General features: G+C 36.4%; 1 protein-coding gene across 1 annotated transcript; it reads right to left on the bottom strand.

Moving 5' to 3' along the window:
- On the bottom strand, positions 1 to 13,435 carry LOC141429301 (cytochrome P450 9e2-like). Its single transcript, XM_074089598.1, has 11 exons — positions 13,335 to 13,435; positions 10,346 to 10,545; positions 7,889 to 8,052; positions 7,215 to 7,352; positions 6,644 to 6,846; positions 4,516 to 4,651; positions 3,410 to 3,505; positions 2,369 to 2,590; positions 2,189 to 2,289; positions 1,524 to 1,692; positions 1 to 240 (listed from the first exon to the last, which is right to left on the bottom strand). The coding sequence occupies exons 2-11, from the start codon at positions 10,543 to 10,545 to the stop codon at positions 74 to 76; spliced, it is 1,596 nt and encodes a 531-aa protein (XP_073945699.1). The 5' UTR covers positions 13,335 to 13,435; the 3' UTR covers positions 1 to 73.
- Between the last annotated feature and the right edge of the window lie 2,078 nt (positions 13,436 to 15,513).

The following is a 15,513-nucleotide window of genomic DNA, read 5'->3' as shown; positions in this document are numbered from 1 at the left end:
TCTCATGCAAATTATTTAATGACACATAAAATATACAAAAATGTCGCCGTATTTACACGTATCTAAAACCAGTTTATTCTCTGATCTTTAGTCTTAGCCAGTGCCCTCCCTTCATCAGAAGGTTGAAGGTAGAAGGATTTAGTTTAATGGGATATCTGGACTTCTCGCAAGCGGATACCTCTACGTCCCGGAGCAACTGGTAGACCATCACTTTGACCTCGTACAAAGCAAATCTGGAGGCTGCAAACAAACAAAATATTTAAAAATAATTAATCTTATGAGTGTCAAAAGGGGAATGAAGGTCTCGAATAACAAAAACTTAAAACATGTACCTACTGGACATAGTTTAATATTGAGTGTAAAGTTTCCATTTAATCATGATACACTTTTTGCTCTCACTCTTTCTCTCGCACATAGACACAACACATACTTTTCTAGCTCAAATATTACCAGTAAAGAGTAAGGTCAAAAGTGATCGTATAAAAAAAATAACAAAAAATAGAACCGACTACAAAAACCTTGAAAATAATTTTCTAGTACTTTGAAGTCGGTGCAGGAGCGGAACTATTATAGTCGTCTACCTCACCTACATTATATATTGGGCTTCAATCCTCCTGCTGGCTCGTGCTGAGGCACCAACTTCAAACTAGTAGAAAATTATTTTCAAGGTTTTTGTAGTCGAACCTATTTTGATGTTATTTTTTCATGGTTTTTCCTGATTTGTAGCCAAAGTGCATCTCACAACGATTCCAATAAGCCCAAACAGGGCATAGTTATTTTACTTTTTAAAGAGTAGGTACTGGTACCCACGGTCTTCTTCATCAGGCCCAGTTCACCATACTTTCTGAATGTAAACACTTGACGTGCTGTTAAAAATGCCAAAATCGCTATAGGTAAGTACTTATAAAATTTGAGGGTTGCCCTCAATTTCTCTAAGATTCGATCATCAGATCCTAAATCGGTGACAATGGGACTACCTCGAAAGTGTCCTTTAGAACGAAAAAAAAATTTTGAAATCCAGCCCACAATTGGCGGAGTTATCGCTTAAGAAACATACAAAAAAAAAAACACAGACGAATTGAGAACCTCCCCTTTTTTGAAGTCGGTTGAAAAATCCCGTAATTTTTATTCTCGATCACTAATTATGAAACAGCACTTTTTATCAAAATGTTCAAACACATCTTTAAAAATTCAGCATGAAAATACAAGGCTTGTATCATCAGCCAAATTATGTGGTCTACCCTAAAGCTGATAATCGTTTGCATGTCATAAAACAATAATGCCAAAGAAGTGTCTGTCAACTTGAAAGTTCAACTTTAACGACATATTCATTTGATAGGAACTTGTTTAAAAATTGGTAGACAATAGAATTCGTAGAAAAGTTGGTACATTTTAATGCGAAAACATCTATATACTATCTGATATACTTTGATCTATCTTTAACTCACAACGATCTCGTATCCATACAAAGTAAAATACAAAAGCGTCTACATGCTATAATTGACATGCCACAAATTACTTACCAATGCAGTTCCTAGGGCCTACTCCGAAGGGGCTGTATGTGAATGGTTGGATCTTATGTCGATTCTCTTCAGAGAACCGTTCTGGATCAAAAGTTGTAGGGCTTGGAAAGTAGTCTGGGTCTCGATGGAAGGACCAAATTGGGATCTTTATACCCTCACCCTTACGTATCTGTCAATCAAATAAGCAACTTTGTAAGTTTTTCAAGGCTATATAGATAAAGTAAGGCTTGTTCGGACTAGGCTAATTTTAGTCTAGTAGCGAGTAATTTAGTAGCTAAACTATTCGCTACTGCCTAAAAATCGTTCGCATTACAGTCGAGTATAAAGTGGTTTCCTCGCTCCAGCGAAACGACATTTTCACGCCAACTAATGAACTCGAGTAAATCGACAGGTTCGGACTTGTTTAGCCGGCGGCCGAGTAAGCACGGACGCGTGGTTGCTACTCACTACTAAACTACTAAAAAATAGAATAAAATGGATTGACTCGACTAAATTACTCTAATCTGCTCGACTAATTATTGGTGTTCAGACACGTTTAGCTACTAAATTACTCGCTACTAGACTAAAATACTAGCCTAGTCCGAACAAGAAGTATAAGATAAAGAGTGTTTCGTGAAAGCAGGTTTTGAATGGAAGTATTAATCCACATCTCATCAATAACTTACAATGTAATCTTCAGAAGCACTATCGTTGGGTTTGCCCAAATTGTAATCTTTTGTGCAGATTCTGTCCATAAAACCACCCGGTGTCCACAATCTCAGCAGCTCTATAAAAAGACAAATAATGAGTCCATTCCAGAATATTCTCAACATTGACAATATCAACGTTCAAATTTGTATTCTCACCAGACATAACCATGTCCAGATACGTCATCTCCTGTATGGAAGTGAAGTCAAGCCTGCCACCATTCTTCCTGTCAGTTTCCCTGATCTCTTTCACTAGCTTCTCTTGGATGTCAGGGTTGAACGCAAGCTCATAAATAAGGAAAGTCATCACTTGAGCTACTGATTCAAAGCCCGCGACGAAAAATATTACTGCTTGAGCGAGAAGGTCCTCATCTGCCCAGACTGAAAGATTAATGCTGATAATAATAAGAAATAATTTCAATTTTAATTCTTTTAATAAATGAACTATTATTGATAATAATGTGCAAAAGATGAAGCTAGTGGCAACCGTAATTTCAATGCAAGCATGTGATTTCTCCAAAATGAGTCATCTGATGTCGAGACTACAAATCAGTCCAGTCGTTTGATAAAATGCTGGATCCGATTTAGTGGTAGATAATAGTATTTCAATTGTTTCATTTACACAAGCTCGGAACAAGAATACTGCAAGAAAACAGATCCAGACTGGGGATTCTTCAAAAACGGGCAGCCGTGTGAATAAGTTATCCGATTTTGCAGGATACGACCGTATATTAGACAAAGCTTGACCAAGTGTACGGGCTCTAGGCTCTAATCATCCAGCCTGCAAATCAGCCTAGCCGGGTTTCATTCTTGGAACCAAATTTATTTTTTCTTCTAGTTAGGTACAGATTATATCTTTTAACGGATTACGGATAAGTTACCAATCTTATAAATATTATAAACGCGATAGATGGATGTTTGGATGTTTGTTACTCTTTTACGCCAAAACTAATTGACGGATTTGCAAGAAAATTTGGCATGCATGTAATATATACTCTGGATTAACATGTAAGCTACTTTTTATCCTGAAATAATATATGCTTTCTGTGGAATCATAAATTTTTTAAACTACATACTAATTTTGCGTGAGCGAAGCGGGCAAAAGCTAGTATTTCATAAATTTTATTAGTTACTGAAAAAAATCCGTAGCTTTGATAGTGAATACATTGTTTTATACTTTTAACCAATGGCCTTTCGTACCTCTGTTACTACTACTTTTTCCTACACTCGATTCTTCAACAGCTGCTAGTCCGGCGTCACCAGTCGATGTTGTATCTTCCTCATAAGCTAGATTGCCTGAAATGTAAATAGTTCTCATTCTCTCGTTTCTTTGTTTATCATTAATTACCATTGTGTTACGTTCTTTTCACTTATCTCAAGTGTGTTACTTGCAGTGGGTGATTTTCCTCATCATCATCATCAGCCGTAGGACTGTTATACATAGTCCTCCAGTTGCTTCGGTTGAAAGCGGTCTGCTTCCAACGTGATGGCGTGGCTTGCGTGGTTGTGTGGGTCCTACGGCGCTTGTTGATTCGCGGTCTACATTACCTTTCGGTCCATCATCTGTTCTCGGTGCTATATGGCCCGCCCATTGCCAATTCAACGCAACAGGTATCCTAACCCTGCCGTCGCTTTATGTTTTTGAAATTATCATGTATGTTAGGAAGAACATATTATGTGATTTTCCCACTAACGTCGATAAGCCAAAGGCTACTAGAACACACAGGGAAGCTTAAAGTTCCATCTTACGGACTGGCTAAACCCAAAAAGTCGCTTCTGGGAAACTATTATACGTTTTTATAATAAAATTCCAAAAATATTACAAAACGGATACAAAATTCAGATATATTGTCGAGAAGACATTAATATCTAAGGCGTATTATAAAGTTAATGATTATATCATGGGCAGGGATATTAGGAAATAATTCCGATCCGCATTAACGATCCTTTGAAATAGCGAACCTACTGTGTTAAATAAAGTTGTGTTAAATACTTGTGATGTATAGATATAATTTAATAATATTGTAAATCTGTTTAAAAAAATATACCTCGTTGAGTTTCTTGCCGGATTCGTCTCAACAGAGGTTTTTCCTAACCGGTGGTAGATTTTTTTTTAACATTCATAAGTGCTTGTTATAGCCTAAATTGAAAAAGATATTTTGACTTTGACTTTGAACTAATTCACTTGGCTATATCGATTACCCTCATTCTTCTACGTATCTCCTCATTTCTGATTCGATCCCGTAAAGAAACCCCGAGCATAGCTCTCCCCATAGCTCGCTGCTTTTATGACTGTCACATTTAACCTTTCTTAAGCTCCATTAGCAGGTGGATCATATCGGGTCGATGTATTTTTTTCTCCTCGCGCTCTCGCATGGCATGCGTGACCAGCTCTTTGAAGAAGTTTTGAGTCTCCCTTGTGAACAGAGTCACTTTGAGCATCTGAAATACAAAAAAAGTTTGCGTCAGTTAATTGCAATAGCAGAAACATTAAGACGTCTCAAAACTGCTGATATGATTAAAATAAGAACACTGCCCACTCTCTAATTAGGTCCTTTAGTCGCCTTTTACGAAACCTTAGGGAAAAAATGGATTCGTCCTATTTTAAAACCGGGCACGGCACGGATCTTAAAGGAGCGGTCACACCGCTACGTGACGGTACGGAATCGCAGTGACGCATCGTATGCGCACCGTTTGTATTGCATCAAGCCGGTGCACTGGCACTTGAGATATCTTGAGGACACTTGAGGTGCCGGTGCACTGGCACTTGAGGTATCCCATCTTAGGCCTCTAGGTTGGCAACGCATCTGCAATCCCCTGGTGTTGCAGGTGTCTATGAGCGGTGGTGATCTCTTAGCATCAGGAGACTCACTTGCTCATTTGCCATCCAGTCGAATAAAAAAAAAAGATCTTCACACCGCTACTCAAAATACGCAGACGGTGCAGAATCGCAGTGACGTGCCGTAAACGTCACGACTTCTCGTGGAGATCATGCGGTAAAGTCGTGAATCGTTTTTAAGCAGCGGTGTGGCCGCTCCTTTACTCGAGTCCTTACTTCGGTATTACAACAAAGCTCATCATCTAAGGCAGGGCTTCCTAAACTTATTTTGACTGTGACGCTCTTGGGATTTTGCTATTCCTTTACGACGCCCCTCAACCCAGCACCCAAAAAAGTTACCAATTTTAGTACTAGCCTAGTAACGTTTAACAGCACTATTTAGACATTTATAATTTTTAATCTCGCGCCGCCTCACACAGTTTGGGAAGCCCTGATCTAAGGTGTTTTATAAGGCAAAAAGCAACATCGTTAGTATTTATTTACAATCATAACCTTGTTTAAAAAATGATTAAACGGTCATTGACTTTAAGGTTCTTTATTAGCACTAGTGTCTGAGATAATTTCAGTTTAATGACCAAACTTAACTGTGCTTAGTCATTCCTACGTGTTTGCTTTGTCTTAGTGAGACTTTGTTCTTGTTATTGTTATAATGTTTGTTTTGACAGTTAATTGTATCATCATAACCTTTAAAGGAGCACAACATACCAATAAAAAAAATGATAGCTTTGCAGACCTTGCTGTTACAGAAAATTTAAATTATTTTGTTCCTGTGACAGAAGCAATTAGATCATCTTAATGTATGACTGATGCTCGGTATCAAATCATTAGGCAACAAACGTTTCAACAAATATTCATTTAACAAACAACGTTTCACAAAGTTTTGTTTCACAAAAAAATAATCGTTTCATAAAACCACATTTCACAAATTAATTATTTCACAAACTCTTTATTTGACAAACCATCATATAACAAGTCATTACTTGGCAAACTATTCATTTATTATTTTCGTCATTTGGCAAAACCACGCTTGTCAAATCAACGTTTGGCAAAAAAAGTTTAATAAAATGCATCATTTGGCAAACACTTTATTAAGATTAATTACTTAGAGGTGCGAGTAGCTCAGGTTAACTTGGTTAAGAAATAGGTTAGGGTGGGTTGGAACTGAAACCCAAGCTAACTTCTGCCAGTACAAATAGTTAGGTTAGGTTAGAACTGCGACCGTAAGGAATGCGAAACGAGAACAAGCTACGCCGCAAGCAAGCTAATCCTACTAACTTAAACATGTTATGTAAATAGTTTGTCAAATAATTATTTATAAATTGATGTTTTGTAAAATGACTAGTTTTCAAAATGAGTTGTTGAATAATGGATTTTTTAAATGATGATTTATCATAGGATGTGTGTGTAAAGTGAAAAGTTTGTTAAAAGTATATTTATCAAATGATCATTGTGATATGAGCAGTTTGTGATATAAAATGGTTGTGAAAGGAATAGTTTGCGAAACGTTGTTTGTGAAATTATTATTTGTTAAACGTTGTTTGCCAAATGATAGTAAACCCTGATCCTCCTTCAGGCATTTTAGATTATGAACTCACCTTCATCAATGAAGGAAAGCTCTGGAACCCTAGGAACTTGAGAACTTGAATGAAGTTGAGCTGAGAAGCGGCCTTTCCCATTTCATAGAACTGTGAGTCAGCCACATTTTGGGAGTCCATTATTAGTCCGAAAGCACATGATGCTATCACATCGTTGGCGTATCGGGTGGCAAGGTCTTTAATATCAACATCGAAGTAGTCTCCTGTTGAAAATAATGATAGGCTTAGCTCGTAAAAAATGTAATAGGAAACGTGTCGTATCTACACTATCATCAACCGGAAGACGTCCAATGTTAAACATAGGCCTACCCCAACGCCACAATGACCAACAAACATCAGTCCACCTTTTGGAAGGCCTGCTAACACGCTTTCCGGTTCATGGTCACCACTCGAGAACCTTTTTCTCCAACGGATATCTGTTCTTCGAGCTGTCTGTAACTTTAGTTCTTCGGTGAATTTTTGTATTCTGGACTTTATCGCGTGCAACGAAACTCTGAGTGCTAAAAGATTTAGGGTTTGGATTAGTTTTGTGGCATTTTGTATATTTGTTATTATATTTAAATCTACTTACTATCTGACTCTGCTATGGTTTTCTTTATCCTATTGATCATGTTATTGCCCGCTTCTGTCATAAAGGGTACCATCAGCCGCATTTTGGAGCTGGTGAAGGCAGGGCTCAAGGTAGCTCTCATGTCCTTCCATTTTTGACCTGATAAAAAACGTGGTATTTTGTACATGACAAAACTCATCATCTCGGCCTATATACGTCCTACTGCTGCGCACAGGCTTCTTCTCAAAATGAGAGAGCTTGCGCTGTAATTCCCACACGAGCTTTAACTTCAACATTGAGAAACTGACTCAAAAAGAAAATCATGCGTGATGTGGTTAGTCTAGGTTAGTATAGTGAAATATTATGGACTAGCTGGAGACAAATGGAAGTAGAAAGTAGACGATTTTACCAAGCATATCCATTGTGAAGCAAATATTGGATTTACTGATAATACTTTCTTCTTTTAAATTGCTTAATACTCTTGCTTGATAGATTGCTTCACGAAGACTTTCTTTAGGAAAATATAGTGGTTTATCCTTACCTTCCACACTGCAGTACTGGACTCGTACTTCTACTATACTGGAGTTCGTAATTCACTAAAGAGCTGCCGCCCGCTCTTATATCAGACATTATTCATTCTTTAGACTTAGTAAACTGCATCACTATCGGATCTACTAGGTTTTGTTTTCAGTTACCTTTTAGTGCAAAAAGATTTCGACCGAAGAATGGGTCGATATTTTCATCGATGACGACGGAGTGATCAAGGAAGTGCTCGAAATCCTTGACAGTGATCTTCTTTACGAGCTCAATGTCTCTGATGAATACCACAGGCCTTGTGAACTCGAAGGAACCTACAAACCTAAAATAAACCAAAACAATATTAAATTTATTGTATTACTAATTTACCTCGTTTCTACGTAAAACCATGCTTCAGAGCCTACGACTGTGCGCCATACAAACACACTTTTTTAGTATGCACTGAGATCACTTATATACATCCACCGATTTCAATGTAGTGCCACTGCAGGGCACAGGCCTCCTTCTAGAATGAGAGGTCGCGGACCGTAATTCTCACGTGCGCCCAGAGCAGATTGGGAACTTCAGAGACCATTAAATTTCTTCGTCGATGTGTGCAGATTTCTTTGTGATGTTTTCTTTCATCGTAAATAAATTCTGAAAAACTGAAAAGTGCGAGCCCGGGATTGATACCACGATCTTCTGCTTGAGAGGCTATACGTCAAATCACTAAGAGCCCACATATAAAACCACATTATGTTATCCACCACTGCTTCACAGTGTATAAGCATTGGATTTGAAAATTATCTGGGGTTCGAATCTCGATAAGACACAATATAAAATGTTTTATATTACAAAATACAATTTTTATTTAAATAAACATAGCCAATACAAAGAAATATCCATCAGACTCCAAACTAGGCTGAGCCTGTATCTTGGACGTCTGCGGGTGCGAGTAACTTATTAGAAAACAGTAACAACATAAATACGCTAACAATTATGTATGTTTACCACAAATTAAGTTATTAACTAACTATAAAAAATACTTATTTATTTTTATTTAACAATATTTTTTTTTTAACAATATTTTTTTTATTTTATTTATCTTATTTATTTATATTCAGCATTACAACAGCCATAAATGTAATAAAAGGAACATAAAAGGCCAATAACAGCTATCCATTAAGTTTTAAAATCTATGTCATCATAGTGGAAATGTGACCACCAGACACTATTTTGGTAAACTATTGGTATATTTTGGTAAACATTTGGTTTGTGCAGCAGCTATTTGTTCAGGTACCGAGAATTAAATTAACCATACTTGTGTTATTACGTCTCTTTCTTATCTCAAACCTAACAAATAACAAAGATGAGTTGCCGATTCTTTATCTAAGTATCAAGAACTATTTGGAATCTAGCCCACACGCAGACGCTTGTGAGATAAGGCTTGAAATTAGTAAGTACAACATAATATAGCTGTCATATTTCCATCATGTTTGCGTTGCAACGTAAATATTTGTTATATTTATCTTCAACAGTTACTTATTGTTCTGATTGTGAGTATAAACCAGTCACGTGACTAAGCAACCCACGGCCAAGAATTATTGTTAAAAACTAAAAAACGTTTTAATTGTAACTGGGCCAAAAACGGCTCAAGTAAAGATAAAAAATAATAGTATATTATAAGAGCGGTCAAAAAACCCGAGTGGCGTGAGTTACGTTGTGAGCATAGCGAGCATCGTAAGAAATAGACACCACGAGTTTTTTTTTACTTACTTATAAAACTTAGCATACAATAATTTATCTACAACCACAACTACGTACGTGTTTATAGGTACGTTTTAAATATAATACAAAATTAGAGAAAAAAATCGGCCAAAATAGGTTTCCGTAGGCATTACGAAAAATTAAGTAATATTTTTCTGAGGATTTCGTATTTTATACGGAATCTTCCAAGTTTAGGTATATTTTATACCTTAGGCTGATATTTACTCATAAACTACTAATAATTCTCAAGCAAACTTATCCGTTATAGTTTTCCTTGAAAGTTTGACATACTAACTAGCATCGGTTTAGATTTTAGAGGGGGGGGGGCGCTCGATTTTAATGAAAATGTGTACTTTAAAGTTGAATATTTGCAAACAAATCACTGAATCTAAAAATCGTTTTAACAACCCCCTAATGGTTTTAAAAACCTATCCAACGATACCCACACTAAAAGGTTGGATGAGAAAAAAAAACCACCCCCACTTTACGACTATGGGAGATACTAAAAAAATATTTTTTTTTATTTTTTTATTGTACCATTTTGTCGGCATAGTTAACATATACTTTCTTGCAAAATTACAGCTTTCTAGCATTGATATTCCCTGAGAAAAGCCGCGGACGGACAGACAGACAGACAGACATGGCGAAACTATATGGGTTCCGTTTTTGCCATTTTGGCTCCGGAACCCTAAAAACTAGAGTACTTTTAGAATTAAAAACTTTTGGTCAAATAAACATTCGGTGTGCCAATATTTGCACCTCCTACCGTTCTTGGGTCTTGTGAAATTCGGTGTTTTTAACTTCGATGTTTTTAAACCCCTACCTGCCTAAATACATATTTACTTATGTAAATGAAATAAAAAAATCACCTTTCTCCTGGAAAGCTTCTATAAGTCTTATCGAGGTTGTCAAAGAAGTGTTCCAACTGTAGGGTCACTTTCGTCATGTCTCCCAGTATCGGGACTGGGGTCAAATTCTTCACACCATATCTACTGAACTTGGTGTACACAGCGCGGTAGCAAAGCATCAAAATCAGGACCAGGACTACTACCCAGATGAGGAACAGCATCTGTGGAATATATTTAGAGACTATACTCAGCAGCACAAAATTTGGCCCAATACAAACAAAATTTCCTATTATTGCATACATTTGAGGGGCAGATTTTTTAGATGGATCAGTTCAGCAAAGAGTGACCGGTCTACCATAGTTAAAATGTTCTGGCTGATATTATAGTTTTCTTATGTTCTTATTAAATTTGTTTTTACAAGCTTTCATTTAACTTGCCCTGTTCGTTTATTTATTTGGAGCAAATCTTGAAAGTTAAATTTGACACACTTCCAGTTGTCCGATCGACTTGAAATTTGACAAACTTATGTAAATCTGGTGACAATACAATAATCTGATAGTGACATCCTGGTAGTCCGGCCAGGATCGTCTCCACAGGGCGGAACTCTTCAACGGTTAATGGCATCGACTTGAAATTTGGTATGCGAATGTAGTTTGGGTGACAATACAAGTACAGTCAACAAAAAGTAATCAGCAAAAAAAGCTTGCATTAAAAATGTATTTTTTTACCAAAAACATTATTATTACGAATATGCGGGTCATCTGACAGAAATGATCACCACCGTCCATGAGTACTTGCCGGCCTTTAAGAAAATATGAACCCTGTTCTTGAAAGCCCTATGTCATAGTTGTCTAGAAACACTGGCTGATGGAAGCACGGACGGTTGTTTTTGTTTTAGTCGGGAATGGAAGTTTTGTGAGTATGTAGGACCTTCAGGCTCATGCCTGAAGGTTTCTTATGTGCGGAATGATACTCTGACTCTAAATATTACAATTATTAGCAAGTGTTTTTACTTAGAGAGGATCGAGAACGACTCGCCTTGTTGTCGCAGTATAAGTTATCATTTTATATAATTTTATCTGCATCCAATCATAACTTTCCTATAATTTATGTTCAGAGACGATAAGCAAATGACCTAGGTACATCAGTGGTTGCATCTTAATGTTTACATTATAGTGCCGGTAAGCGATACTAATTACATTAAAATTATAATATAATAGTAATTATAAAATCTTTATTCAATAAGACAAAATTGCACAAGAGAGGAAATAAACATTTACAAAGAAAAATGAACTAAAATAATTTCCTTGCTCACCCGCGACCTTACAATAGCTAAGCTTATGCAAAAATATGCGGTTCATGCAGTTCTCCACCTCCACACTGTAAGAACACACACAAATCACACAAACCCATCTATCACCACCACCACACTACACTGGCACGTTTCGAACTCAACCAGAGCTCATCTTCAGAGTGACACAACCGTACACCATGCTACCAGTTGTTAGACTAAAAGCCAGAGAGGGTGTTAGAGATGTTAGTTGTAGTCTGTTGAGTTGTTGTAGTGTGGTGGTGGTGATAGATGGGTTTGTGTGATTTGTGTGTGTTCTTACAGTGTGGAGGTGGAGGAACTGCATGAACACGCATATTTTGCATAAGCTTAGGTATCGTAAGGTCGCGGTGAGGAAGAAATTCAGTTCATTGAAAAGAAGTACATATCGTGAATATTGAGTATATTCTTATACAGTAGATTGTCACTGATCTTCACTCTATCGCGTCAAAGTGCTGTAACGCCTGGGATCTCAATTAAATCAAATTGTTTACGTAAAAGATGAAAGAAAACTGAAAGTTATAATAACTTAGCACAATTTAAAATGAAGTTGATATGACCTCCGCAAAGTAACGCTGATTCTAAATTAATTACAAAGGAAACTTAAGTTAAACATAGCACAATTAAATAAGTTGAATCCTGATCCTGACTCACAAACTAGGCAAGGCCTGTATCTTGTAAGTCAAAAATGTTGACATCTTAATAAAAACATCAAAAATCATGTTTCGTTGCGATACTCTAATTAGTCGGTTTGTAATTTCATTCAATAATGCACTGTTTTACTGTGCATAAATAATAATTATATTTTGATTATCTCGTAAATAGTAAAAGTTAGGCTGCTAGTGTTTTGGAGAAATTAACCTCATTTTGACCTGTTGAATGTTTCCTTAAAGTTAACGGAAGTGTACTATTATCTATTCTGTGACGGAAGGCAAAATAGTTGTGAATTATGAGTTTGAAATATTATTTTAACCAATCAAATAATTTATTTGTGAACAACAGGTATACACATAACATAGTTATGCTGGATGGTGGATATCCATACTAATATTATAAAAGCGAAAGTGTGTGTGTTTGTGTGTATGTTTGTCCGTGTTTCACGCCGTAATGGAGCGACGGATTGACGTGATTATTGGCATAGAGAATAGTTTATGGGCCCGAGAGTGACATAGGCTACTTTTTATCCCGGAAAAATGCACAGTTCCCGAGGGAACAGCGCGCGATAACCGAGTTCCACGCGGGCCAAGCCGCGGGCAAAAGCTAGTAATTTTATAATTATAAAATTAGTTCAGCTAATGTTCTGCCTCAGGGCGTACAAATATTACTTGCAACTACATGCTTATTGACTTAAATTACAGTTGTCGTTTAGGTATTCGCTAACTGAATAATAAGCTTTTCAACTTAAAAACTACCTTAACTCTTCTTAAATTCCGGTACAGTTTCTTTTAAATTAACATCATCAGGTAGGTTATTAAAAAAATGATGCTTTTTGACATACCTAAGTCTTGTTTAATGTGATTATTTGTTCATTATGCCATTACAAATCATCATCAATGCTGAACAAAGGCCTCCCCTTAGAACGCTACAATGAACCACAACTCGCCATTCGCATCCACCGGATGCCCTCAACCCTCACGATGTCGTCAGTCTACCTATAACCATTCCGTTTTAATAACTTACCTTTATCGTATCCAACACTGATATGAAGATGCCAATATCTATTTTTATATTACAATAACCACATAAAGTGACACACAAGTTGACACAACTAACCACTCCGATGCGCCAAGCTTATATAGACTCAATCTGTTGCCTACGCTTTGTTGTTATTGACTTACGAGACATGTGGTTATTATCTATCGCATTCATCAATAACTAATTGCATCTTACAGTACCTAGATTTTATTCGCATCTTTGCTCAATTGGACCATTGAGGCATCGTACATGGCCAAATAAGGTACCAAGTCTTCTACTGGTACTGGTACTGGGTCCACAAAAACGGTTTTTGGTTGGTTACGTTACTCAACAGTAAAATACCTGTCGAGCAAACAAAAAACGTGGGTAACATGTCTTCAGCTAAACTGATTTTTAAGACGTTGAGTTATCGGGTCATTATATTTCAATATGAGAAAATACCTACGTAATTTCGTATAAAAAATACGGCAACGTCATAAATGAAGTTAGAAACCTTTTTTTAACATTATTTCAAGCAATAAAAGAATTAGGAATTATGAAGCCTGTAACAACTAGATATCTGCACATACCATGTTTGAGCAAATAAATGGCTGATTTGATTACTGATTATACACCTTATAAAATGCACTAACCATAAGGTTGGTGTACCGGGTGTGGCCTGTAATACGAGCAAAATAATTAAAACATAGATCATACTCGTCAAACTGAACAACATTAGTTCAGCGACTTTTAAAAATAATGGAGTCTTTGAATCTTCCTTTTTTCATACAAATTAAATACTGCTATCAATGTACGCCATCCTAGAACACAACTGGCATCGCCTGTCACGCTACAAGCAATCAAGCATTTTGCTTTTACATTGCTTCTTCGAATAAACTTAAAAATGTAATAAAAATTAAAAATCTTGAGGATTATGATCTATGTTTTAATTATTTGCTCATATTACAGGCCACACCCGGTATAAAAGCTAATTTATTCTTAAATAGCATAGCTACTTTTATCTATAATAATGTGTACCTACAACACGATAAAAATAATGCTATTTTAAATTTTAAATTTCCTTAATAACTAACAATTTCAATTCATAAACATTTAATATTGTTATCTCAGTGATACGTTCGAGTAATATGTAGTTATACCTAGTGCCATCCACAAAGACGCGTGATTTGTCAAAATTAGACATTAATGACATTGTAATAAGAGTCACGGCACGCGTCATCGTGAATGACTCTAGCTATATAATTTAACAAAGGTACTTGAGTATATGCACATTATATATAGCTGGTTATTGATGATTGCTGAGTTACCGAGGCTGAGTTGTATTCCGCGCTTCGAGCGGCAAACACGTATTTCCGAGCTTTGCTGTGTAAATATTTAAATTGTATGTTTACAAACTTGTCAACGGCACGTGAGTAATGTTTATGTGTATTTTTTTTATCAATAGAGTTGAAAACGTCAAGAAGCTGGTTTAACCAGTTAGTGATAAGTTGATTGCGTTTAATTTTTACGAATGTTCCTAATAAAGAATTAAAATTACTTGCTAAGATCTAGGTAGGTTTTGCCCGCGGGTTGGCTCGCTTGTTCAATTCTCGATTGTAAGTCCGACTAGTTTCGATCTTTTCGGAAGAGTGCGTTTAGTTGTAAACATGAGCTGAACCATTCAATTTAGATATTTTATCAAATATGTCTCACGAGAGCTTAAGTAGGGTACATCACTAAAATCCCATATCTTCCAAAAGTTAGATTGTGGTGCGTTTACTTTGTTGAAAGAACCCCTGTGTAGTATTTTAAACGAATTCTAAAAAGTAAGAGGTTATCAATTCGATTGTGTTTGTTACCTCAGAACTCCGTCATTTATGAACCGATTCGAATTTTTTTTTGCGTTCGTCTAGAAATGCCTTCAATTTGGTCCCATAAGCACCAAATCAGGATCTGATGATTGGATCCTAAGGAAATCCAGGGTACTCTTCAAATGTCGTAGGGACACCTATAGTAAATTGGATATATTTAGTAGTAACTCGTGCATTTGCTCTTGAAAATCATCATTTAGTGAAGTGGAACTGATGATGAAGACCACAGTTGACCATCGGAGTTACTACTCAATAACAAGTATTTTTCACGGATTGAAATTTTAATTACTTTGACACAGTTGCTATGGCAATTT

This window comes from Choristoneura fumiferana, chromosome 6 (assembly GCF_025370935.1).
Source record: "Choristoneura fumiferana chromosome 6, NRCan_CFum_1, whole genome shotgun sequence".
In the NCBI taxonomy this organism is placed as follows: Eukaryota; Metazoa; Arthropoda; class Insecta; order Lepidoptera; family Tortricidae; genus Choristoneura; species Choristoneura fumiferana.
This window is presented reverse-complemented; position numbering and strand designations above follow the sequence as displayed.

Bases quoted from the DNA above. Each gene is read 5' to 3' on its own strand.
- LOC141429301 (XM_074089598.1), bottom strand. From the start codon at position 10,545: ATGCTGTTCCTCATCTGGGTAGTAGTCCTGGTCCTGATTTTGATGCTT. The intron at 8,053-10,345 runs GTGATTTTTTTA...GGTTTATTTTAG, and splicing joins AGAAGCTTTCCAGGAGAAAG to GTTTGTAGGTTCCTTCGAGT. The intron at 2,290-2,368 runs GTGAGAATACAA...GTCTTTTTATAG, and splicing joins TCTGGACATGGTTATGTCTG to AGCTGCTGAGATTGTGGACA.